At 48.2% G+C, this 27,127-nt stretch overlaps 1 protein-coding gene across 1 annotated transcript in view; it reads left to right on the plus strand.

Moving 5' to 3' along the window:
- The first annotated feature begins 3,394 nt into the window (after positions 1 to 3,394).
- The window catches only part of GRK5 (G protein-coupled receptor kinase 5), a 159,168-nt gene continuing 135,435 nt past the window's right edge, over positions 3,395 to 27,127 (plus strand). The window contains exon 1 of the mRNA XM_081157650.1: positions 3,395 to 3,849. Coding sequence (XP_081013776.1) covers positions 3,798 to 3,849 — 52 coding nt within the window. The 5' untranslated portion in view covers positions 3,395 to 3,797. The remainder of the gene's footprint in view (positions 3,850 to 27,127) is intronic.

Raw genomic sequence — 27,127 nt, forward strand, 5'->3', positions numbered from 1 at the left:
GGGGGCCATCAACGAAGGGACTTCTCAGAGGACAGGGAATGCAAGTGGAAACCTCATGACTCCAACCCCACTTTCAGCTCTCATTTCTCCTCCTTAGAATCTTCCCAGGTGCCTGAAACCACTTCTTTCTCTCTGTTTCCAAGTCCTCTGTATATGTGCCCTCAATAGCCCTTATTCCATCTTGGTGGGTTGCCCCCCAGTTTGCCTTGTTTTCTAGTGCCAAGCTCTTCTAGAAAATCACCTTTGCGTTTCCTGCCGTGCTGGGCACTTAAAGGTAAACTCTGGAGAATGGGAGAATAAGTGGGAGAATGGCAGCGCTGTCTCCAGCTGTTTCCTGCAGACTAGAAAGCTGTGAGGCAAGGAGAGAAAATGAAAACTCCAGCTCCTGCACTATTCAGAAAGTCAGTTTGATTATTCAGGCCAAAGCAATCCATATTTTAGGACGAAGATAGACTTGTGACTTTCCAGAAGAGTCAATTTCTATTTACAAGAACTCTGAGCAGCTTTAGCCATGCAAGACAGGTGCCGACAAAATGGGAAGATTCTGTTTCTTTTGCGTTTCCAGCTCAGCTGATCCTGAGTGGACTGGAAGTCAGTATTTGTCTTTGGCATGTTCCCTTCCCTCTCAAACTCACCCAGTCCTCCACTTGGATTTCCATTCTTGCCATCAGCAGGCAAGATTCCCTACTTACCTATTGATATTTAATGGGCTACTCTTCTTTGAATCAACCCCCCTTTTTTCCCCCAAGAGGACTGTGAGTAGTTAATGCAGTTAATTGAAAGGAATGAAGCGATAATGGTGGAATTACGGAAGGGGATGGAAAACCCCCTTAAGTCTTAATCATTTGATCAACTGCCCGCTTTGCCTTCTCAAAATACAGTTTAAGTTCACTCTGGCAGACAAACAGAACAATTGCAACCAAGTTCTGCCTGCCAGCCTGAGCTAGCCAGAAATTAAGTGCAGACATAGATTGAGGGAGACTATGAGGTTCAAATCCCAGGTCGTCTACTTATTATTAGTTGTGTGGCCTTAAGCAACTTATAAAACCTCTTCAAACCTGGTGATTTTATCTATAAAGTGGGGCTGTGTCTCTACCTCATCCAGATATTGTGGTCAATGAAATAATCCATATAAAGCACTTAGCACAGGACCTGGACTACTGTGGGTATCCAGTAAATCTAGCCATTCTCATTCCATTCTGGCATCGGAATGTCCTAATTTCTTCAGAGAGGCACAGATACTTGAAGTACAGCCATTTATTTTGTAGGCAGGATGTATTACCATGTGGCAGAGAGAGACATAGATAGGCTTTCGCTTGCTGAATGACCTTGCAGAACCCATTTATTCTCTCTGGTCCGTTTCACATCTGTAAAACGAGGGGGGACAGGCAGGGATCTTCCAGCGTGACAAACCAAATCCCTATAGAGGCGAGATGGGTAAAATCACTGGTGACTTGGGCTGGGTATTAGACATAGAGGGTGGTGGGGATTATGGTTAACTGTAGAGCTTTGCTAGTCAAAGTGAGGTGCACTGACCAGCAGGACTGACAGAAACTTGGGGTTTGTTAGAAACAGCAAAATCTCAGGACCCATCACTGACCTAGTGAAACAGAATCTACATTTTAACAAGATCCTTAGATGATCTGTATGCACATGAAAGTTTGAGAAGGTTGCTCTGGAGCACAAGCCATCAACAGGCATTCAAATTTAGTTTAGTTTTTAAAGTTTGTTTTTTAATGTCAGCCAAAATAACAAACTAGGGCTGCAGAAGGACTTAGGCTGCCAGCAAGTGATCATTGTAGTTGATGGCTCAGAGACGCTGCCAGGTCGCCCCCCCCCCCTTGTAAGTTAGGGCTCTGGGCATGTGGATATGTAGCCAAGACCAAGCCTGGGTGACTTACTTAGGACAATAATTCCTGGAGTGGAAGATGCCAAAGAAGTCATCTGCTCAGCTCCCTGCCTTCTAACAGGTCAACCGGTACTGCCTCTACTTTGCAGACAAGACAATAAAGGCCCAGGGAGACCCAATGACCCAAATCCAGACCCTAGGAAGTGGTGGTGGTGGGTATACTCCACTAGGGAACAATCCTGTGTTAGAATCAACCATTCTGGCTTCCAAGGCCTGGAAAGTCTGTTAATTTCTTTATATTCTCCAATGTCTAATAATTGTTCTGTTTCTCTCGGCACCTCCCTGCCACTTCCTGGCAGCCCTGGGGACAGAAGGTTTCCTCCTCTTGCACAGAGAGGGCCCCCAGCCAGCTTCTGAACGGATATCCGGCCCGCAGGATGCAGAGGAGGCAAAGGACTCATTGTTCTTGGGGCCAGCGCGCCCCTCCCCCAGGCCGGAGGACACTCGTCGCAGACCCCTGGGGTGACCGAGGGCGCATTTCCCAGGAGCGGGCCTTCCGAGGAAGCGAGGCTGCGTGTTCCGAGTCTGGTGTTCTGCGCGTGCAGCAGGAAGGCGCCGAGAGCCCGAGCAGAAATGAGCCCGGACCCGGCGCGCGCGTCTCCAGCACCAGCCTGGCGCTGTTGCTCACGAGCGCGCCCGCAGCCGGCCCGGGCGGCTCCCTCTGCGATCCCGCTCCTCTGAAGGAGTTTTGTTGCAATAGGGCTCGTTCATTTGCGAACCCCGCGTTCTAGGAGGCCGTTTATTAGCGGAACCGGCCACTTCCCACGCAGGGACCCCTGGAGTCCTGGCCAGGGGACGCCGTTCGCTTGCACCCGCGGCCGCCGGGGGGCGCTCGGGCTGCGCGGCCACCGATGCCGCTCCGAGAGCCGGTCGCCGCCGAGTCGCAGACCCTTTCGCGCCCTTGGAGGAAACAAAGTGCACCTTTGTCAGCGACTGGGCGCGTGTGCGTGTGAGACGGTGCACAGTCGCCGGCCGCCGGTGCGGGGCCTGTGGGCGCGCCTCGCTGTCTCTGGGCTGCAGCCCCCGCGTGGGCCCGGCGTGGCCCCAGAGGAAGGGGGTGCGGTGCGCGGCCGGGCCGGGCCGACCTTCCTCCGATCCCGAGTACGTCCCGAGGGTCGGCCTGACCCGCGCCCGCTCGTGCCGGGTCGCTGGCCACCGCCGTGGCCTGTGGACTTCGCTTTCCGGGCTCTCGTCAGGGCGGGAAGCGGACGAGCCGGAGCCCGGAACGTGGGCGTGCGAGTCCGGGCCCCAGGACTGAGGGTTCCGGCTCAGCCGGGCCGCCTTGGCTTCCCCCGCCGCCCCTCGCAGCGCCGCGCCCGCCTTCACACCGGGTGCGGGTCCCCGGGCGGGTCTCGGACTCCCGCAGCCGCGTGCCACCCTGGCCACGGCGCGGCGCGCGGAGAAGACTACAAGTCCCAGCAGGCCTCGCGCCGCGAGCGCGGAGGCTGTAGGCGCGGTCCGGCCTGGCGCTTGCGCATTGCAGCCGCCCGAGCCTGCTGGTACCACACCCCCGGGAGGGACGGAGGGGAGGCAGAAGCATCCGAGGCATTAAAGCATCTGAGGGAGCCGGAGGGGAGGAGAATGGAGTGACAGAGAAACGCGGAGGGTGGGGGGTGGGGGGGAGACTGTTGAGGGAGGGGGGAGGGGGGACACAGAGGGAGGAAGAAGCGGCGGCGGCGGCTCCTCTTTGCAGAGGGGAAAACTCTGAAGGATAAGAGCAGGAATAATGCGGTAGGAAAGGCGGGCTCGCGGCTCCCGGCTCCGGCTCCGGCTCCGGCAGCAGCGGCGGCAGCCCGAGCAGCGGCAGCGGCAGCGGCAGCAGCAGCGGCAGCACCCCCAGGCGCTGACAGCCCCGCCGGCCGGCTCCCTCGCTGAGCGCCGACTGTCAATGGAGCTGGAAAACATCGTGGCCAACACGGTCTTGCTGAAAGCCAGGGAAGGTAAGAGGCAGGGCTGCTGCGCGCCCGGCCCCTTCGCCACGGGCCAGGGTGCGGGTGTCGGGCGGCGTGTGGGCTGGGGCGTGTGCGTGCAGGATGCCCGCCGCGAGCTGGGCACCTCGGAGAGCTGCTGGGCGAACGAACGCTTCAGGTTGCCCGCCCTCGGTCTCAGAGAACCTGGACTTGGGCGGAGAAGGAGACACATCGTGGTTGCGGCGGGGGGTCGGGATGCTAACATGCCCCCTAGTTTCCTGCTCCAGCCTTGCAGGCACCTCGGCAGCTGTTGGAAAGGTCAGTTGGAAAGGCATTCATTCAGGAAGAGATGGGCAAACATGCAAATAGAATAGCTTTCCCGGCCGGCCCGGGACGGTTCTGTGAGTGTGCACTGGGGCGTGTGTGCGTGTGTGTGTGCGCGTGTGTGTGTGCGAGTGCGCGCGCGCCGGGGGTGGCCTCGGCCGAAGGCGAGCGTTTGCTCGCGCAGGCTGAGTTGATACAGGCTATTGCAGGAGCCCGTCGGCTGGGAATGTTTCGTAGGGAAATCCCGTCGTGTGGAAGGAAGCCTTTTAAAGGCAAAGTGAGATGTTGAGGAATTAGCCCGTTCCTAGAGTAACGGGAGGATGGTTGTACACATCACCTAGAAAATAATTCAGGATTTCACAGTTGTTGTTGTTCCCCCCCCCTTTTTTGGCGGGGGGGGAGGGAGGGGGGGTAACAGAATTGTTTGATTTTGGCTCAGTTAAGAAAAGAAAGGTCAGCGTGCCCGTGCCTAAATGCGTTTTGAGCGCAAATCATTACCTTTCCTGCATTTAGCTGGCAGGAAATGTCTACATGGAGTGGGTAAGATCCTAACGTCAAAGCTATAAACACATGTTTTGACGCTTCCTTGAGATGGAAAAGGGAAAGAAAAGTGGCCCAGGAACTTAGGTGGCTCCTGAAGTGATTGTGTGCCTGTAAACATACCTATTTAGGAACACCTGGAATTTATGTGACGTCCCTTTGCCAAGGCTTGCGCTCTGGCGTGCAGCCTTTTCGTAAAGCGGGGAAGTGGTTTTTCCCGTCCAGGGGGGGTGTCTGTCTTTGACACCCAAGGTAGAAGGCAGCCCCAGCAAGGTCTTGACTTCAGAAGGATACTCGGGGAGCAGCCCACGAAAATGCCATACCTACTTCTTAATATTTTCATTCACCCGCTTTGATGAATGAAGGAAGGAATTTTTGGCCAGCCATAAAAACGGTTTGTGTTTATCCAGCCGGTTCCATCACCTTGCGGCTCTGTGCACCCCGTGCGGGTTGGGTGGTGCACAGCCCAGCGATTCAGCCCAGCCGGCGCTCACGTCGTAATTTCGTCGTCACTTGTCGCTCCCAAGCAGCCATCTGGAACGTTTGCTTTGAAAACCCCAGCAGAGTTTAAAATATGCAGGTCTGTTACACACACACACACCCCTTCCCCAGTTGCTCAGCTTTGGTGTGCGAACAGATTTGTAAGAAAGACAACTTTTTGGGTTCTAAGGCCTGATTTCTTTCTTGTTGCCTAATCCTGACATTTTAGCGAGCTGGAGCAAGGTTGGGGGGCTGACGGGCTCTCCCCTGGACTGGGCAGTGCGTCCCGGAGGGGAAGAAGTGGAGAAAACAGACCCCCTCCCCCCCCAGCCCCCTCGCCCCCTCCCCCCAGCCTGTACAGCCGCCACCTGGTGGTGGGATTTGGTTGCACATCTCAGGGCTGGGGGCTCGGAAAGTTTGTCTCCCTCGATTCTGAAATACTTCCCTTGGGAAACCACTGGATAGGACGGTGCTGGAGGCTTTGCAAGTTTCACTGGTTTCTCCTGTTGTCCGGGGAATTCTGCTGCCGAGATTCGCTGCTCCACACGTTCCTTTTTGCCAGGGGCATGCTTTTTCCTGCGCATTAGGTTGCTGCTTTTAAAATGTTTTGCTTGGAGTGAGCAAAGCGTTATCAATTTTCTCCCCCAAATTGGTCTCCTTAGTTTTGTGGTTTTTTCCCCCCACCGAAATGAATTCACCTCCTGATATTTTGGTTTGTCAGGTTGAGAGACTGGTGTTTTCAGAACCTTAGGGAAGAGCCCTACAGGCTGCAGGTTCATGTGGAATGACGGAATTACAGTGATTTTTAAAAAGTGCCTCACACTTCCGTGTCTTTTTAGGGTCTTTTCAGTTTTTCTTTGAGAGCTTGGTAGTCATCTCCTGGTGAGAAAATAGCTCTTGACCGTGCCTTTGAAATGGAAAGGAAATGGAGAGACTGACACATGAATGAGAAAAATTAATCACGTGGAAACTTCACTTTTAAATTTGTGTTTCTTGCCCTCTTTCTTTTGTCTAAACAGAACCTATGATTTTAAGTGCTCCATTTTCTTCTTGCTGGGTCTTTATTGAAAAATTGAGCAATATTCTAATTAGCATGGAAGCCTATAGAAATAAAAACTATTTTTCTCTTCTCAGTTCTCATATATTTGAGGTCATTCTTTTAAATTAAATAATTCTGCAAATAATTATATCATCCAAGTATTCAGAAATGAACGTTCTAGTCAGTTTGGTGAAATACCTAATATAAAATTTATAGTATCTTTAAAAACCTGAGCCTTCTGGAATGTTTAAAAACACTTCTTACTTGAAGATTCTTATGAATGGTTACAGATGAGAAATGTAATTGGTGAATGTGAAATTTAATTTAGCTCACTTAACAAAGTATATTGCAAACAATCTGAAATGTGGCTTTCAAGTAAAAGTCACATTTGTCCCAAACAATAGAGAAACAGGCCTTGAAGAAAGACAGACACACTTTGCAAATGCTATAAAGGAGTTTGTAGCTGTCCATGTGGGTGGATAATTCTGGGGCTTATCTTCTGTTGTTGTTATGCATTCTGAAAGGCAGGTGACTTCTAAATTCATTGTAAATTTAGATTCTTACCATAATAAAACATAAAGTAGTAGAAAATGTAGATATAGCAATAAAATAGAAAGTCTATAAGCATATTACAGTAAAAATGATTCATTTTTAGTCATTAGGAATCATAGGAAGCAAACCACACCTGTGTGACAATCATTTTGAAATAAGAAAAAGTTGAGATCTGGGTTCAAAATTTTAAACCTCCCCAATGTATTTTGTGGGCTGTTTATTTTTCTTGGTCTCGTGAAAAAACATCAACTCTGTCACTCCTAGGAAGTTTAGATATCTCTCCTAAAAAGTGGTTAAGGGAAAGAAAAGAAAGAAGTTGAGACTGAATTTGTGCCAGTTTATGGAGATGAGCTAAGTGACTGCGCTCAGACGAACTCATCTATTTACGTACATTTCAGAATCTCAGAAAATTGGCAAGCGAGCTAGTGTTGGGATAATGGCCGTGAGGATTTGCAGAGTGCCTTTTTTGTTGTTGCAGTAAAGGTTTTTGTGTTTTTCTCATTCTAGATCTGTTGCTTCATCTTGAGTGAACAGTGGTGAGAGGAAATTTTGCAGGGCTCACTTTTCCTTTCTCCACAGGCCAGCAGTAGTCATATCTGATCAATAAAGATGACAGAGGGAGTGTTGATACAGTTTCCTGAGCCTGATTCTAGCAGGCACCCAGTACAGGAACTGAGACATCAGAAACGTCATGACTTTGCCATTGATCACAATCGCTGAAAACCAGAATATACAAGAACCATGTCCTCTAATAACTCGGTGACTTGTTGGCTTGGTTCTCCCTGATGATCAAGATTGGGGACCTACCTGGGAGTAGGTGAAGTTGGGGGCTAGCAGAGGATAGGGAGGGAGGGCAGGAGGAGAGAGGGAACCAGATCCAGCCAGTGAGGGGCAGGCTCTGCTTGGACAGACTCGCATTCCACAGCAGGGCTAAAAGCCCAACCCCCCTTCCCTCTTTTCCTTGCACCCCAAGTTCATGATGACAGACACAGAAGAGCAACAGCTTTCATCCCGGTGCAGGCAGCTCTGTGTGTGGAGGCTGCCTGCCCTTGAATGGCAATGCCATTAAATGAAATTGCCTTTTATTTTTTTCTAAGTTTCTTTTCAGTACTGACAAGTTGGAGGCAGGGAACCCAAAAGCAATGTTTTCAGAAGGCCTTGCTCTCTTACAGAAATATTTCAAGTGATGATTTTAATTAATCCGGCTGCCTGTTTTTAAAATCATCAGATAAATGCTCACAAGACTCTCATCTTTCAAGAGCTTAGCTGCTGCCTGTCAGATTCTAAACTCTAAAAAGCTTGATTCTTGCAGTGCCCAAACTAATCCTTGTTTAAATTATGTCTTCAGAAGCTGTCAGTCTTGCTAAATGATACATTTGGGTCTGGGCTGAAGACTTCCATAATGTCCAAGTGAATTTCAGGAAAGAGCTCAACATAGGACCAAATTCACCTTTACCCAGGGCTCTTCAACCCATATGTGGGAACTTCCAGTACTCTTAAGAAACCATCCAGGATTGCAGGCAATGTATATATTTAAATATGTTTTTACTGACTTCAGAGAGAGGAAGGGAGAGGGAGAGAGATAGAAGCATCAATGATGAGAATCACTGATCAATTGCCTCTTGCACGCCCCCTACTGGGGATCGAGCCCCAAACTTGGGTGTGTGCCCTAACCTGGAATTGAACCGGCAACCTCTTGGTTCATGGGCTGACACTCAACCTCTGAGCCACACTGGATGGACTAAACTTCAAATTAAAACAAACAAACAAAATATTGATTTTAGAGAGAGAAGAAGGGAGAAAGAGAGAAAGAAAAACATTGAATTGCTCTTCCACCTATTTGTGCATTTATTGGTTGACCTTTGTATGTGCCCTGACTGGAGATCGAACTCGCAACCTTGGCATATTGGGAGGATGCTCTAACCAACTGAGCTACATGGCCAAGAAAGGCTTTTTATTTTTTTTCCCCCTCCATATTTTGTTGGGAAATTTGTCTAGATTGAGCAACTGACTTTTCTGATTCAAAGTAAGTGCTTATTATGGATACATACAGAGCCCCATGTTCCTTCTTGAAACTCCTGATATGAGGCTATTTTAACTCAGTCATTTTATTAAGAAAAAAATTAAGTTGTGTGTACAGAAGGAATTAAAAAACAAAACAAAAACACACTTTTTCCATGGACTTCAAAAAGGTGCTCCAAAATGAGGGTGAAAATAGGTAAAACAATTATGTATAAGGGTTTCCATTTCTTTTGAACAGGACAGACTGAAATAAGATCACAAAGGAAGATGTGAAAAACACACTGTTCTTGTACCCACTTTAAAATGTTTCTTTTTAAAAACTGTTTCCTGTGGGGTTGAAACATTTTAAGGATAGCCCAGTTAGAGCACTCTTAGGAAGCAACATTAGCATTTGAAACAATGAAACAGATTGTTGCTGGTCGCTGGTGTCTAAAGCAGGGAACTCTTATTTGAAATTGTTTCAAAGAATCAACTGGTAACATCTTTTTGACAAATCAGTAATAAATTAGCCTAATTTCCACAGGGCCTGCCTTGCCTCCAGGAATTTGTAATCTGGAGTATCAATATATCTATTTAAAAGGCAATGATTAAATGAATCTCAAAGGACAACTTTGGGGGCCTGTGCACAAAGCAGAAGACACAAACAGACAGGGACATTTCTGTGTCATGTGGCGGAGGCCCACGGGACAGTCAGGGCCGTGATGCCCCAAGCCTTCTCAGCCAGTCTACCAGTGTGCCCTCCACAGGTGGGGAAACTGAGATTAAAGAGAGAGAATCCCTTGTCCAAGGTCACTTGAATTGTGGACTTTGTGAAGCACCCTCCAAAGTCCTTTAAATATTCCAAAATATGTCTTTCCTCCTTCCCTGTAATATTGTAAGCCAAACCCAAACCCATTTTCCAGGGCGGTATGGTTTCTAAATCTAAGCCCCCTTGAGGTTGCAGCTGTGAAAGAGAAAGAGGGTCTCTGGCCCATTTCCTGGAGAAAGGGGCAATGCAGGAATATAATTTTCCTTCCAGACCCTGCTTTCCTCTAAGTGCCCATGTGAGAGCAGCTGGATCAAGTATTCCTACTAGGTTGTGAATGACTACTAGGTGAATCCTCTCAGTAGGCGTTTCCACTTTAAAAGTAGAACTAGCTATCAACTAGAAGGAATCTGTGGCTGAGGAGGGGGACCGTATATACTATACATACACGCCTGCACACATGAGTGCGCACATCCAGGGCAGTGATCCTTTCTGGAGCCCCATGTACCTGTGTTCTTTTACCCACAGCTCCCACATCCTTCCCGCACACACACCATCGTATCGGAAGAGCAAGGTCAGCCTCTTGGCATCCTTCCTTCTAACTGGGTTTGGAGAGAATCCTGATTAGCCAAAGAATTGCCCCTGAGGGACAGGTGTCAAAGCAGATGGGTGGTGGTGGGGACATGCCATTGGCCGTGGCCTTACCTCCCGTTCCTTGTCTGAGCCAAGGGCAGGCCAGTTCCTGCTGGCATTGGTTTTCCAAGTGCAGGTCACATCTTCCCAAGGCCTCCTTCCCGGGGACTTGCCACCCCTAGGGAGATCCTTGTCATCAGGCCCCTCTGCCTGGTGGTCGCACCTTAGGTGTGTCTGTGCTGCTTTCTTTACCTAAAGAGATAGGGGCTGGGGGGCAGGTGGGGAGAAACCCACCCGAGCGGTTCCTCTGCCAGCTCGCAGGGCATCCCGCCTCTCTCCCAAAGAGGACGTGTGCAGCGGCCGTTTTCTCCCCAGAAGCGCTCTCAGGCTGACTCTTCTCTTTTTTCCAGTGGAAACCTTATGGATGCCTCCATTTAGAAACCCTATCGGAGTGTGTGTGTGTGAAGGCAAGAGAGTCTTAAGAACCACTGACTTGCCTGGCTGGTGTGGCTCAGCGGTTGAGTGTCGACCTAGGATCCAGGCGATCGCGGTTCGATTCCTGGTCAGGGCACGTGCCCGGGTTGCGGGCTCGATCCCTAGTCGGCGGCGTGCAGGAGGCGGCCGATGAATGACTCTCTCATCGATGTTTCTCTCTCTCCCCCTCTCCCTTCCTCTCTCTGAAATCAATAAAGAGATGTTTAAAAAAAAAAAAAAAAAAAGAACCACAGACTTCCTTGGGGGTCGCTGTCAAACTTGAGCTGCTGGAGAGGAGGCAGCATGTCCCCGCCTGGTAATGAGGGGACGGAAGTCAAGCCTTTGATCTGCTCCTGCAGAGAAGGTGAAGCCCTGAACTTAACCGCTTCGGGAGGAAGAGGGGTGAGGGATAGAATTACCCAACTACAGGCTAGAGAGAAGCCAGTCAGTGTAATTGGTCTGCGCATCTGATAAAAGGTCCTGTGAAACCTCATTTGAAAATGGAATTCCATCTTGGCATGGGCCTGAGCACTTGTGAAATGGAAACAAGCTGGGGGAGGCTCAGCAAGTGGCCCAGGAGAAACGGCCTGGTGTGGACGTCCACGCACTCAGGGAGAGCTCCTTGGGATGCTCAGAGAGCGTCCCACGGCCCTGCGACAGGGAGCTCAAGCTCTAGGAAAAATAGGGTGCGGGGTGGGGCAGAGAATTGGGCTGCTGACTTGAATGGCAAAGGGCGTCTGAAGACCCAGCTTTCCTCAAGCGCAGTGCCATTGTGGGTTGATGCCTCTGAGTTTGCAGTCGCAGGTGAGGAAGGGTGTCCATCAGATGAGTGGAACATAGTAGGTGTTCAACAAACGTTCCCAGAAAGGATTGACTGATGCTACATCTGAGTTACGTGGGAGGCAGAGAAAGTAAAGAGCCTCAAGAAATGGTCCTGATGTCACAGTAGAGGGTAAATTAGGAAATGATTCAACATGGTTGGGAAAGATTAACAGAGGGTATAGGGCAAATTGGAAAATGTTTTCCAAATGTTTATCTTAACTGTGAAAAATGCCTGGCAAACTCCCCCACCCCCATCCTCAGTTTGGAAGTGGTTTGTTTTACTTGTTTTGGAAGAAGTAAATATTTGCATTAGACCAAACATTTGGGGCAGTTCTCCCCAATTCTGAGGCTCTGTGTGTGTCGGAGGAGATGCTTCAGGCTGTAAGACTCATACCTTTTTTGGCTAAATCGAAGGTAGCTCAGGACGCAGTCTTCACATTCATTTCACGTCTCTACCAGGACAAGGCTGAGAAAATGGAAAGAAAATCGGAAGCCAAACCAGTGATCCCTCCAGACCTAGGAGTGGCTGATGACCTGGCATTCGAGGGATGTAATCGTTATAGAAAAATTGCCTTTCTGCTCATGGGCAAAGAGGCTGGATCCAATTAAGACAAAGAAAACGTATGGTAACTCGGAGGAGAAATTTCTAAACAGTCGATTCTGTAATCCTCTCTGAAGAGGAGAGGCCAGCATGACTGGGCTTTATGGGCGATGCCAAACCCTGCGATATATAATAATTAGGAACCACTGGTTATTTTGCCGCACACTCATTTTCCAAACCACTAACCATTGCTTGGGATGGAATGCACTGGGCCTAGATATTTGCCCCAGATGTCTTCCCATCAGTAGTATCCAATTAGAGGGATTTTAAAAATTAAAGCTTAATTCTCTATAACATATAGCAGAATATAAATTTAAAAAGGACCGACCTGATTTCCTTGACGGGTCATGGGTTACCAGGGTGAGAGTTAGGCTTCGGGTGCACGTCCAGGACGCGTCTCGGTTTGCATTCTGGTAGCTGTCGGGCGACTAATTGTTTTATATCGTGGTGCCTGGTGTTTTCTCGAGTCTCTTCGGCAGCTTACAAACATGTCGGGAATGATGGAGAGGGGTGAGGACTTGAGAGGCCCAGTCAGAGTCGAGTTCCTGGGCAAGCGCTAGACGTGAACCTGTGCCTGCTTATAATTTTCTCTCACCCAGGGTGGGCCTTTGTATGTGTGCCCTAAATACCTGCCTTAAGTACGAGAATGGGGGGTTTCATGGGAGCCGAATTCAGGTGGAATAGCCCTGCGCTGGCTTTGCGTCTTCCCCAGTGTCATGAATCCAGTGTTTAGTTAGCTCTCACTGTGTGCTTGGCAGCATGCTAGGCTCTGAAAAGAGGATCGGGCGAGCAATGGAGCCTCCCATCTTCTTTCTAAAAGAATCATTTAGAAAGTATAAAGTCCTTTGCGTCCATTGTTTTAGTTGATCTTGATACTCCTGGGAGGTATGTTTTATTCTTACTCATTCTTAGAGATGAGCAATCGGACAGTCAGAGGTTAACGACTTACCCTAAAACACCCTGCTAGTCCCAGAGCCAGGCCCCAGCGACAAGCTCAGCTGTCTGACACTCTTTCCTGCTTGTCAGGGCCGCTTCCCTTAGTAATCTTGCCCGTCACTGGGCACGTCCATACTAACATACGTGAGCGAGATGTCTGAAAAAGAACCCAGCGCCCAGCTGTGACTCACAGTTAACTAGGAGCCATTCTAATTTTTAAGATTAAAAAAACCTGCAGAGGCATTGCTTGCTAAAGAAAATTCAATCAGCAGTAGAAAACATCAAGAAGAAAGCAAAGATCTCTCTCCTCCTGTGTGCTCTGCTGCAGTTTCAACCCTGAAAGATGGTTGCCTTTAGCACTTAGGTGGGCATTTTCCCAGATCTCTATGTGTATGCGTGCATTTTCCCAGATCTCTATGTACATGCGTGCATTTTCCCAGATCTCTGTGTGCATGCGTGCATGAACGTGCAGAGGCATTTTGCACACATGGGATCTTAGCATTCACGCTGTCCCACGGCTGTCTTCAGTCAACAATACGTCGTAGAGCCTTCCTGGATCTGTGTTTATAGTTTCCCATGAAATGGATGGGTGTCAGGAAAAATTGTGAAAGACTTTGGAAGCGGAGTGTCTTTCAGATGGAATGCCACGTGCTTTCTCGCAGACCCTGAGGGCTTGTTCTGAAGGGGTCTGTGTCCTTGATTGCCTTACCCTAGTTTAATAATATACTCAACCAAACCCCTACAGAGTGAGCCCGCTAGGGTCTCCAATCTTTAAGTGTATTGTAAACAGTGTAGGAACATCCGACCCATCGTATAACATCTTTATACATTTATTTAAAGACTTTAAGTTTGTTTCCAATGGTGGTATCTGTTTAATAGCATTCTCCCCTTCCTCTCCCCCACCCCCCTTTGGGAAGATTAGCGATGATTTCTGAAATGGAATTGTGACCCTAGAGATGTATGAAGTCCATTTTCTTATGAGAAAGGCACACGATACACATGAGGTCATGACCTTTTTGAAACCTTTGGGATTTGACCCCCCTTCTCCCCCAGGGTTCAGTCGTTTTTTCTATGGTATTCAAAGTTTGGATTAGGGAAATCAAGTTCAGTCAGGGACTTCCCGTGGCGATGACAGTGTAATTGCCCCTGGGTTTTGAATGTGTAAATTGTCAGGGAACCAGCCCCACAGCTCTGTAAAGGTGGCCCAGGCTTTCTCTCCTTTGATCACCACCACAGCCCAGACTTGGCAGCTCTGCCTGTTATTATTTCAGTTTCAGAAAGAAGGAAGTCAAGCACAGAGAGGTGGCGCGGTTCTCCAAGGTCACACAGCAAGGACCCTGTGCTCCCCCACCCTCCTCTAGTGCCGCCCTGTTGCCTCTTTTCCCATCGGTAAGGACTTTCACGTTTGCTTGTACATTGCGACCCTAGGGTGGCACTGGTCACCCGGAGATGGTGGGCCTGTGAATGTATCTTGGGGAAGGGGTGCCCTTCCCATGCTGGTTTCAGGCAAGGCTTTTGCTCCTGTCTTTTATCTGGCACAGCGGTCTCCTCTGCAGGAGTCTGTGGGTCTTCCGTCAGTAACTGCTTTGACTGAAGGTTTGCATGTGATTTACCTACATGAGTGTCCGGGAGCCCTTCTGAGAATCAATAGCTCAAATAAAAACAGTAGGGTACAAAACAAGCCCCCGGCCCTGCCTCCCACTGTCCCCCTCTGAGAGAAGCTGGGCATGAGGCCACAGCCCAGAGCCGGGGTCCCCACTGTTTTGTAGTGTAGGAGGAGGGAGTGGCATTTTCTTCCTGGAAGCACTGGGAGCTGTGCTGGCTTGTGCTCGCTGGCTCACAGCTGCCTGGAAGCAGCGGGGAAGCCAGACGGAGAAAGGCTGCCCATTAATTGGATGATTAGTCTGAACATGGCTGTGGGCTCCCTGTCATCTCAGCGTGCGGGAACGAGCTGCGCCACCCCAAAGTCAGCTCCTTCTCCAGAGAAGGAGTCCGAGGACCAAAGGAAGCCCACGTGGGCGGCAGAGTGCAGGGATGGAGCAGAAGCAGTCTTTAGAGCAGGACGGTCCCAGGCCTGGATCTTCCTCCCAGCAGCTCCGCAGCTCTGTTACTGGTTCCATACTGCATTTGTTTTCTAGGGCTACCTAGGGCTGCAGCTGAGAGCCACAGAAATGTATGTCTCATAGTTCTGGAGGCCAGAAGTCTGAATCCAAGTGTGCACAGGCCACCCTGCCTCTGAAGGTGCTGGGTGTATCTGTCCCAGGCCCTCTCCTTGCCTCGGGTGTTCCTCGGCTCACAGATGTCTGTCTTCTCCCTCTGCCTCTTCCCACAGTCTCCCCTCTCTGCGTGTCTGTCACTGTGTCCAAATTTCTCCCCTTTAGGACACAGTCATGTTGGATAGGGGCCCACCCTCATGACCTCATTTCAACTTAATCACCTCTGCAAAGACCTTTTTCCAAATAAGGCCCCATTCTGAGGTGCTGAGGGTGAGGGCTTCAACATAATTATATTTGGGGACACAATTCAACTCCTAACACAAAGCCCTGGCTGTGATGTTCTCAATCTGAAGCTCATGGGTAGCACCTGGGGATCTATATTTTAAAAATGCCCCACGATCAGCCAGGCGTGGGACCTGCTGCTCTAAAGATTTTCTGGATTTCTGATTCTCTTCCAAGAGGATCTTGGAGACTCTGCTCCAACCTGGCTCCCCAAGCAGGACCCTCTGCAGCTTCCTTGGTGGTTGGTTTCTGCCCTTTGCTCAAATCTTCCTAGTGTTGGGAACTCCCCAAGGGCTGGGACTAGGATTTTTTTTCTTTCTTTGTATCTCCCTGGGCCTCACCACATGCTAATGGTAAACTCACATCTGTAGGCCAAGCCCAGGTATGCCTGGAGCAGTACTCACCCATTGGGTGCTGGCTCTGCTCTTTGGAGGCATCAGGAATAAATATACCTCCCTTTGCTGAGGGGTCCTTCTAATATTAGAAGACAACTGTGATACTGTAGAACTGAACCGGAACCCTGGCCTCATTGCACATCACATTTGAGTAACAGACACATTCAACCAAGGGCTGGAATCTGTTAGCAAATGAGAATGTTGTGCTTCAGGACATAGCCGGTTAATAACTTCCCAGAGGTGGGGGCAAGACACCCACTTCTTTTTCTTTTCAAGGTAATAGGATATCTTATCTTGCTGTTAAATGCACTGAGCCAAGATGTGTCAATTCCCATTGAAAGCTCTATTAATGCCTCTAGTGGAAAGGTTGCAGGGGAAGGGAAAAGGTGCCACCAACATGCTGTGTGAGCTTAGGTACATTACTTGACCTCTCTGAGCCAAACTTTTCTCAGCTGTATAAAGGTGTACCTTGGCCAAGGGGATTTCTGGAGCTCTTCACCCTTCAGATCTTGAGAATTTGCTGGTGCATTTTCCACTGATAGTAACTCAACTGTGGGTGCTTTATAATAAGATTTGATGGTAATTTGAAGAGCAGGCATTACACATTAAAATGAAAATTACCCCAAGGAAAGAATTAGAACTGGGAGGGGTTACATGTGTAATAGAAACAAACAGGAAAGAACCTCGCCGCTGCTAATTTAACCGATGCCTGCAATCTAAGAAAGGCAAATTCATGATTCTAGTATTTTCTTTAGTGGATTATAGAAAGGAAAATTAAATCAAAAGTCAAAAATAAACAGTTTGATTGTTCTGCACTGTATTATCTTAATAAACAGCCTTCCTGGAAAGTTTAAAAATACACAGTGCTCTGTTGGCCAAAGAAAACAATATCAATATTGTTGAGAAAATGTAAGAATTTTCCATCTAGACATGAGTGAGGGGAAACTTTGTCATGGGGACCTGGAGGCATCCCACAAGGAGTTAGAGATTGATAAGCATTCCCAACTTTTCAGGGCTTGGGATTGGGGACAGCTGTGCCCCCAGGGAAAGAGGTTAGAGATGGAATGGGCCCTGATGGCATTCTTGAGGGCTCCTGGCGAATCCTGACCTGCTTCTTCATTCTCCAGCAACTTCATTCGTTTGGCCTAGGTGTCCGCCTTATCTCGACTGTGACACAGGTTTCACAGGCCAGGATAATGCTAAAGGGATTGGTGATTCTTTACTGCTCAGGTTTTCTACCGCTGGAAGTGGTGAAAGGTGGAGACTGGTGGTTTTGATTCTGTTCTTGCTTTGCTGCTCCTTTGTCTGATGTCCCAAGGCCAGTGACTTAGTCTCTCTGTGTCTTTACCATCACCTGGGGACAATGCCCTAATGATTATAGAGCCCAAGTAAAGAATAGGAATGAAATAGAAAGTCTAGATACACATCCCCAAGTGTATGTAAAAAAATTAGTATGTAGTAAAGGAAGCATTTCAGATCAGTGGGAAAAGAATGGCTTACTTAGGAGGTGGTGTTGAATCCTTGGGAAATATATAGTGTTAGATTTATTATACTAACAACAAAAATAGTCATTGAAGATTTAGAGTTTTAAAAGTTAAACTATAAACATTCTAGAAGAAAATGTAGGTGACTGTTCCTTACAGTTTGGGGGTGCAGTCATACGAAAAAAGATTGATGTATTTGACAGTGCCAATAAAAGAGGTTTCTGGGAAAAGAAGGCATAACAAAAGTTAAGAGTCAGTGATGAGCTGGGAAAATAGCCTCAACATATAAGATACTCTCGTAAAAGTCAATCAGAAACAGGAGACACCCAGTGGAGAAGTGAACAAAGAGCGTGAAGAGGTAATTCACCAAAGAAGAAAGAGCTGGTAAAGAGGGTGTATTAATTAGGCAGGAGTCTTGGTTGCAAGTGACAGAAATTCAATCTCGAGGAGTATAGACATATGAGAACTCACCTGGGAGGAGACTGGGAGACTTGCATGTCAAAGGGAGGGAGAGAAGTGAGGGACCAGGATGGCCTCGGAACCCTTGTAAGCTGGAACTTGAACCCACCAGCACCCTCCATTGCCCTCATCGGCTTCTCTCGATGTACCGACGTCATATTTTCTCACTGTCTTTTTCCATATGATGGAGAAATGTTCATAGTTTCATATCTTACAGCTTCCGCCAATGGAGAGAAGACTGGTATTTCCCTCCCCAATTCTGCTTTGGTAAATCCTAGGCGGCGACCCCCTTGGCCTGTCTTGCGTCAGTGGATCACTCTGGGACAATTACCATGGATTGCAGGCATCAACGCTTAGATTCTCAGATTGCAGGTCATAGGGGTGAAGTTATAACAACTTGGGGGCTCTGGTTACAGCCAGAGAGTCGGGGGGGGGGTAGTAAGTGGGGAAGTAGTTTCTAGGGGGAAAAAGAGTGTGCTGGTCAGACAGGCAGTAAATAGGGATCACTATTCATGAAAAGATGCTCAATCTCACTAGTACGCAGAATCTTATATATGCAAAATCTTAGACTGGCAAAAATTTAAACATTGATAAGGCCTGGTTAAGGTAGAGTGGATAAGTAAGTTCTTTCAAGGTGGCTCAGTCAGTTGGAGCATCGTCCTGGACGCCAAAAGGTTGAGGGTTCGATTCCTGGTCAGGGCACATACCTAGGTTGGGGGTCTGAACCCCAGTCGGGGTGCATACGGGAGGCAACCAGTCGATGTTTCCCTCTCACATCAATGTTCTCCCCCCCTTCCTCTCTCTCTAAAAAATTAAAATAAAATAAACATAGTCTCAGGTAAGGATTAAAACAACAACAACACGTTATACTCTCATTGCTGATAGGAGTGTAAATTGATAAGTCTTTCTCAAGGACTGTTTGGCAATAGATGCATCAAAATGCTTAAAATTGTGTAACCCTTAGCTTTAGAAATGGAATTTCTAAGATTTTACTTGAAGGAAAAATCAGGGTTCTAATGATTTACAGGAGGTTTTTTAGAAAGTGTTTATAATAGAATTGGAAATAATTTCAGCAACCCTAAGTAGAGGATTGAGAAAATGAATTTTGGCATGTTCAAATAAAGGACTCATATAGCCATTAAGAATTATGGCAATCTATTCTTATTGACACAGAGAGAGGCTCATAACGTAGTGAACAGAGGTTGGGAAAACTTGGATTTTGTTCAGTGAGCATACATTACACTTAGAATTAGTAAAACAAACATTATTATTTGGGGGGGGGTGTGCAGATGACAATGTGTGCCATATAAATATAAGGCCACTTGGTGGGACCATAAAGAAATAAAATCCTTTAAAAACAATAAACATGCCAAGCCCTCTGGACCTTACCAAGGGCTGTCCTTCTTAGCATTTCACCTTGGGAAGTCATAAGATTATTCCAGCCACCTTGCCTAAAAGATTCCTGAAACTTCTCCCTGGACCCATTCCTTGACTGACTAGCTTGACTGAACCTGTGTCACAAGCGACTTAGTGTGTCTAGCACACTTTTTGGACTCTGCTAGATGGTGACCCACCTTTGTCTTTTAAGTATGGATTTGGTTTTTGGGAAAAGCCTGCATTCCTTTATTGCCAGGTTTGGGGCATAACGCAGGCAACCCCTCTGGATGGCAGTTTTGAAGGTGGGGAGTGGGGGATGAGCGGAGAATGGTGCCCTGGGCGTGCGGGCGCTGGGTGTTGGATTTTACAGTGACCACCGTCATTCTTTTATTTTATCTTATTTTCATGTGATGGCGGGAGGTGAGCACTTTGATTCTTGTTTGACAAGCTGGGGAGTTGAAGAGAGAGACACTGTGAGTATCTGGAATCCTAAAATGAGGGATGTGCCCAGTGGGGACTGGATCCCTGTCAGCTCTGCCTAGTGAACTAATGACCCACTAAGGAGCAGGAACACTGTGGGATGTACAAAATCAGAGTCGGTTTCACCGATACGACTCGAACACTCCCGGGTCTAGTTGGGGGAAGGACAGGTACATGGCCAACTACGTCACAATGTAGAATGTAAGTACAAAGGCAGTCTCGATGGGGTCGGGGCGTCAGTAAAGGCTCCACAGAGCGATGTCACGTGGGCTGGGCCTCGAAGGCTGGTGACCGACAGTGTGAAGCCACTGTGAACAGAGCCCTTACCGGGCGCCAGGCCCTGTGCGGAGAACTCCCTAGAGATGTCGTTTTCACTACAATCCGATGAGTTACGTATCATCATTTGCACATGACAAATCCGACAGAGAGGCTAGTGTACTTCTCCGAGGTTGTGTAGCAGCTAAGTGTTGGAGCTTGGATTTGATCCTCAAGCCAGAGTTAGGGGGGAGAATTCCACCTCGCGAGGCTCCAGGGTAGAGTGCTGTGGAGACAGTGGTCCCCGGCAGTGGGGAGGGCAGAGCCAAGTGGTGGTGACCGGGGTGACTGAGTGTGAGGTGATGTTTGCCTGGAGTGTGGAGTAGTTGCAGGGAAACAGGTGGCAGGAAGGCTGGAGAAGGGGACTGTCATGTGGGGAGGTCTCTGAATGACAGGCTGAGAAGTCAGGAGTTAAATTTTTAGGCAAAATGGGGCCACTGCGCATTTGTGAGCAGTGGAGCTGATACTGGCTGAGTTAGAAGACGCTGGATCCGGTAGCAAGGCTGTGAGGCTACACGAGCCGTAGTTCTGAGACGTATGGGCTAGGTGGCCAGGGTCCTGCAAAAAAAAGGGGGTGGGTAGAAGCAGATCCGGTGGGGAGGCCGAGTCTATAGTACTTGGCACCTGATGGGACATGGAGGTGTGTGGGAGGGCAAAACTATGAAGACTGAACCCAGGTGACACTGCAGGCAGCTGGGAGGTGCTGCTGGTGATGGGAAAAGGTGTAGGTGCGGTTGGGCCTCGCTGGCCGGAGGAATGGCCGGCACTGACCTCGGAGGCTGTTGTGAGCCGAGCCTCCCGTCGGAGGTGAGCCCTTGGGAGGTGCCTGCAGGGCAGCAGCTTTGAAGAACGTGGGAGCAGATGCCTCCGCCGGTGTTCCCTGCCAGGCACCCACTTCCTCTCGCTCTGGCAACAGCACCTCCCTTTTCCTTGGAGGACCCCGGGCCCCACCCTGGCCAAGCAGAGCCCCGCTTCTCTCTTCGCCCTCAGGGCCCAGGCCAGGGGTGAGGATGTGGTTCAGGATCCAGAAGGGACTGCTCAGCTGCTGCTGGGGCTGCCGGGCTGGTGGGAGGGGAGCCTGGAAAGGCTGGTGGCTGCTGCCAGAAGCTGCCTGAGCGTAAAGGCAACGTGGGAGACAGAGTCCTCATCATTGTTTGTTGTGGCCTCCAGCCGTCCTGGGAGCCAGATGTACAGCCCCCACCCCTTCCTGTTTAGGTAAACCAAGACTTGACACTTACAGTCAGAGGATGCTGACTCACTCAGGCTTAGAAGCTGTGTCTTTAGGTGATACCTGCCTTAAAGGGCCCAAGAAGCAGGCCCGGAGACAGGGAGGCTGAGTGAGCATTTATTCCAGACTTTGCCGGAACTCAGAGGCAGGTGCATTTGGTGTTTGCTGCAAACAATACAATCCCCAACCTGGCTGCCCTTGTGGGACTCCAGTTATAGCAAAAAAAAAAATAAAAATCAGGAAACAGGTAAACAAACATGCTGGTCACCATGGATATGTGAACCCACGGTGTTAGGGACAATAGCTGTGTGTCAGTCCGGAAGTGGAGGCTGGCTGCACAGACCTTAGTTATATCCCAAATCTGTTTCCTTGTGGGGGCCTGGACACGTCTATAAATTCATTTATAGCCAGCTCTTCCCGGAGAGGGTAACACCTCCTATAAGCCTTGGTTTCATCATCATTAAAATAGTTGTAAACTTAATACAGTGCTTATGCTTCATAGGGCACTCTTTACAACTGCCCTTTAAGGTAGATACTGGGATATTTTTATCCCAGTTCCACAGATGAGAAAATGGAGGCTCAGAGAGATTCCCTGACTTGCCCAAGGTCATAGTTATTAATGGAAAAGTCAGGATTTGAACCCAGGCCCCAGCATTGGTGCCCTTTCAATCACCATGTTTCACTGCCTCACACTGGTGTTGAAAAAATATTAGTAAAAGTAGCTAATACTTACTGTACATGTCTTATTTCATTGAGTCCCTACCACAGATCAATGAAGTAGGTATAACTGGTTAATCCTATTTTATAAATGAAGAAACTGAGGCACAGAGGACTTAGGAATTCTGCCCAAGTCCTACAGTCAGTAGGAGGTAGAAATATATTTTGAGGTTGTTTTTTCAGATGGACTTGAAATGCCGATGTGCCTTAAATTTAATTTGAGAGCCCAGGATGGGTGATAACTGTAATTTCAAAATCTGTTTTTTGTCAATTACGATGTTCTTCATGCAAAGATTTATATTAAAGAAACAGATAAGGAGAGCAAAGAATGTGGACAGAGAGTAATAGCAACCTGATTTGTCTGTTATCGTTGGAAAACTGTACCCTGGATTTTACTAAGATGTGAGTAATTAGAAAATGGTAAAGCCAGAGAGTAAGGCTTAAAAACAAAATCACACCATTAGGTTTACGTAAATTAGCTCCTTGGTGGAGAAGAAACCCCACTGTACTACTGTTTGTGGGCTGGTTGGATGGTACAGATGCTGTGGAGTGGGAGTGTGTGACAATTTTACTTTTAGCGAGGGCCCATTACAAGACACATTTGGGCTGCTCAAACTCCCCCAAATTCTTGAATTGGTTCAGTAACAAAAAGCATGAATCATTTTAATGTGAAGGTGTAGGGACTGCTTGAATAATTTCTGACTTTTCTTTTCTTTTTGAAAATGTGTTATACTTAGGACTTACTGTTAGGAAAAAAGGTGGATCTGGAGACTGCTAGCCTAGAAGCTTCGGGAGAACAGGACACGTGTCTGTTGCCCTTTTGTCGTGTGACTGTATACATTAGGCGCTCAATAAATACTTTTTGAATGAATGATGAATACAGTATCCAGATTCTGGCCCATGACAGGCCCACTTCTCTCCAGGAGGTTCTTTGAGGCTGGCTGATGACCAATGGCTAATGGAAACAAAGTTTCCAGCTTGTTTGGAGGCCCAAAGTGCGGCTCTGGACAGCCAGAGTAGGTGGCCCAGTCTGGAAGCCCAAGGGCCCCCTTCCTCCTAAGGCTCAGCCCCAATCTCACCTCTCACCACCCTGCCAGAAAGGCTGAAAGTCCCTCTCCACAAGCACAGGGGAAGATGGAGCCAGGGAAACGCAGGCAGAAAATTCAGGAAGCCTCAGGGCCTGGCATGAAGTTGGCTTAAGCCTTGGCCAATAGTGGCTCTGGGCCTGGGTGCTCCCAGAGGGTGTGGAGTTGGGCACTGTGGTGACCTGCCTGGGGAGACTTTGCTTCCACCCTCTGGAACCTCTGTGTCCTTTCTGGCTCAACCCTGGGGCACTGTCTTAATTAAGAGCTAACTTATTATGGGTTACTTAAGGTGTGCTGTATACGGTTCTAAGTACTAAATATATTCTCACTGGTTTTTCCTTTTAGGATTTCAATTTCACTGTTTCCCTTCTGTTACAAAAGAGTGTTAACATCCCTAACCCCATCCGACAGCTTAGAACCCATCATCTCTTAGTCCTTACAAGGGCCCTACCAGGAATGTGTTACCATTATCTCCATTTTGCAGGTGAGGAAACTGAGGCTTAACAAGGGGAAGTAACTTGACCAGCGTCATGTCTCTTCTCAGTTGTTTAGACTAGGCAAGAAAATATGATTCTTAAACTCACTTTTCTTCTCTGCTGGGCCTCCTCTCCTGCTATGGGTTTGGGAAAGAAGGTCCAGATCTTTGTTCTGTAGGATTATATGAGTTACTGGCTTTTGCTCCATCACGGGGACCTGTGAGCTAATTAAGGGCTTCATGCTCAGTTATCTGGCTTTCTGCTCCATCACGGGGACCTGTGAGCTAATTAAGGGCTTTGTGTGCAGTTATCCTGTATATTTTTATTGGGAGAAGGCCACCGCCCATCATATCTTTCATAGATCTGTTTCAGCCAAGCTGGCTGTGGAGTGAATTTCTGTAACGTGAACTCAAGTGAAGTGAATTACAGTAAAGTGAATTCTATTTCCTAATGGTTTCCTTCCTACAAAATAAAATCATTCCCAGAAAGTGTCCCAGAGGCTACAGCCTGCAGAGGAGCTGGGCTTTGAGGGGTGGGGTCTGGGATCTGCCTTTGGCCACATGCCCATCCCCAGGCCTGGCTCTCCCCCACCCCATAGGTAATGGTGCTGCTTCTGGGACTGGGTTCTTCTGTGCCCAATGGAGTTGGGGCCATGGTTGCACCAGGGGCTGTTTATCATCTAGTCCAGGGTAACAAACTGACCTGAAAGCTATTTTAAAAATCAGAAAATTTCACATAACATTCCTGATTTAAAGACTTTTCTTAGAAAATTGGAAGTTCTAGCAACATTAGGTAAGAATTTTTTCATGACAGTGTTTGTTTATAATTGAATATTAGTTGTCTATGTGGGGGCAAGGTGCCAGGCTCTACATCTCCCCATGACTGTCCTACTCCCTCTCACCTCACACCAGGTCCCCTTTACTCAGGTGTATCACCTGACTGAGCCCTGGGTTTGGGGCCCCTTCCCTTTTCCACAGTGTATTTGCCTTACAAACTTTAAGCTATTGTAATTAAACAAGTTCTTTAAAGAAAAACAAAAAACCAGTTTTGCAGGCACAGAGTTTGCTTAAAATATAATTTCAGCAATTAATGCTTCTGCTCGTTTAATGCCAAGAACTGGCAAGAACCCTATATGACCACCTAGCAGTAGGAATATGTTGGAACCAAGGAGACGGCAGGCATTACCTGGGGTCTCAGCATGCTACATGGAACGGCTGCCTTCAAAGAAATGAAAACTTACACACAAAGCTAAGTGATAGAAGCAGTATTCAAGGGGAAGACCCTTGAACTTCGGGGAGACTGAAGGTGGGAGGGAGGTGGGGAGGGTGGGTGGGGTGGAGGTGAACACTCCCCATGTGCACATTCCACAGTAAAGGAAAGGAAGCAAGTGAGCTGGGAAATACCTCAGTTTAAGCTTGCATGATGCTGTTTACATGTTCTTACAGGAAAGACTATTATGGGCGAGCTCTTAATGGGTTGTCTGTCTGTCAGGGGGAGAGGCTGGGATGGGGGAGGGGTTCGAGTTGGCGTGGAAATGGCTGGAAGCGTTGCTTCTTGCATTTTATGTCTTTCCAATTACAATCTGCCTGGGGATTAAAAGTGTGGGGAGGGTGCTGAGCTAGGGAGGAAGGAGATCTCTGCGTGTGTGTGTGTGTGTGTGTGTGTGTGTGTGTGTGTGTGATGTTCTGAGTATTTTCTGGGCCCAGAGAGGGTTTTCTGGTTGCAGAGGAGATCCCCTTCCTGGTGGAAGGGGGCTGACCGGATGACAGGCGAGAGAGTCAGACATTATTGGTTTCCTGGGTGGAGGGTGGCCTGGAAGGAGCCGTGCCTGGCCCTGAAGATTTCAATTAAACTTTGGACTGGCTCACCCAGGGAGGTGGCACGATTTCCTCTGGAGGTTTAAAAGAAAGAGCAGAGATTTGATTCCATCTGGAACGATGGGTGTGGCACTCTCTGCCTGGCGGCTGGGATGGACCCAATGATCTCCCCAGCCTTCTTTGTTCTGAGGCTAGACACCCCACCCTTTACCGCCCCCCCCCCCCGAGAAATTTCTGGACCTAGAAGGGTTAGTCTCAGCATATTAGAGTTACAGCTAGAAAATAAAGGTCCTTAAAGCTGGATCCTCTGGCTTTGGGGACAGCAGGCAGGAAAATGCCCACCTTCTGTGGGACACATGGGATTGCTCCAGCAACTTGAGCTGCTGGGTCAGAGAGAACCTTCCCCTATGTGAAAGTGGACTGCGTGGCTCTGACTCTTTCAAGGCCCGACTTGAATCTGCCCTAATTCAATTTGCTGTCTGGAGGTACTTTGCCACATTCTTCTAGGTTTCTGACCCCTTTCCTCCCCCCAAAGAAGGGTGATTGTATGGCTGGTGTCAGGGTCAATAGTGTCCCCTTTCATTCTTAAAAGGGTCCCTGTTTGGACAATAAATTATAATCGCTCTACCATGAAAGACCAGAAACAGCTCAGTAGAAAACTTTGTTTTGGGAGGGGGGTGTTGAAACCAAGGCATTTGAAAAATGTGATTTTCCGTTTTAAATATATATGTATCTTTTTCTTTTTTGGTACTCTAACTGACATTGCAACCTTCAGAGCCCAGCTTCTTGCTGGGAAGAGAGGAAAGAAGTTTTGTTATTGAGGCAGATTATTTAAAAAGAAAAAACAAATAGAACAGAAATGAAAGAACCTGGGAGCTTCCCACTGAGGGACCCTAACCTGCTGCAGACCAAGGAGGCTGCAGGAGGGCTTGGAGCTGCCTCTGTCAGTGTCTGGCAGGCCCCAAACGAGCATGGTTTTGAAAGGAAAGAGGATCCTTTGTTGGATGCTGCACAGCTGGAACACGGAGCAGTGCAGATGCTCAGGGCTCTCAGTCCTTCGCTGGGACAACTTGGTTCATCCTTGACCATGGTTGATTGCAAGAGTGGGGATTAGGGATTGAAAGTAAATCTAGGTTCTAGTTGTTTCGGTTAAAAGATGAGCAGGCATATTACAAATTTTAAGGGTTTATTTGAGCAAAAATCCCTTCAAATCGGGCATTGCCAAACCAGGAATGGTTGGGAGTGCTCATCTGAAAGGAGCCAGGGGAAAGACTTATATAGAGAAAGTGTAGAAGCAAAGAAAGGAAATTATTTGTAGCTTAAAGCCCAGTTGGCTGTTTGTGATTGGTTGCCCTTAGTGTTTTGTTTTCGTAACCTTGAGACATTTACACACTTAGATTTTGGTTTGCTTATGTTGGCTGCCAGGGCATTAGAACCACCTGCGTCTAGTGGCCTCCTTGTTTAATTAATTTAACACTTCCTAGCTGCACTGACCAGCAGCAAATAGTTCTCGAGCAGCCTCAGTTTCCCCCATCTGTAAAATGGGGATGGTACCATCATCTATCTCCAGGGCTTCTGGTGAGAACCAAACAGAGGGCAGTGGGCATCAGTGAGCTGGGATGGTCGATGCCAATGTGAGGGGATGGCCCTGTGTGGCCACAAGGACTGCTGTTTCCTTTGGGCAAAAAGGAGTAGCAACCCTGAGCACCTTCATGTCAGTGACACACGACAGATGGCCTTCAGTGAACTCTCTTCCGAGCCCTGTCAGCAGCTGACAGGTTCAATGAGGGTCTGCCAAAGTGTTCAAGT

The sequence above is a fragment of the Miniopterus schreibersii genome, assembly GCF_964146895.1.
Source record: "Miniopterus schreibersii genome assembly, chromosome: 14".
NCBI classification, from domain to species: domain Eukaryota; kingdom Metazoa; phylum Chordata; class Mammalia; order Chiroptera; family Miniopteridae; genus Miniopterus; species Miniopterus schreibersii.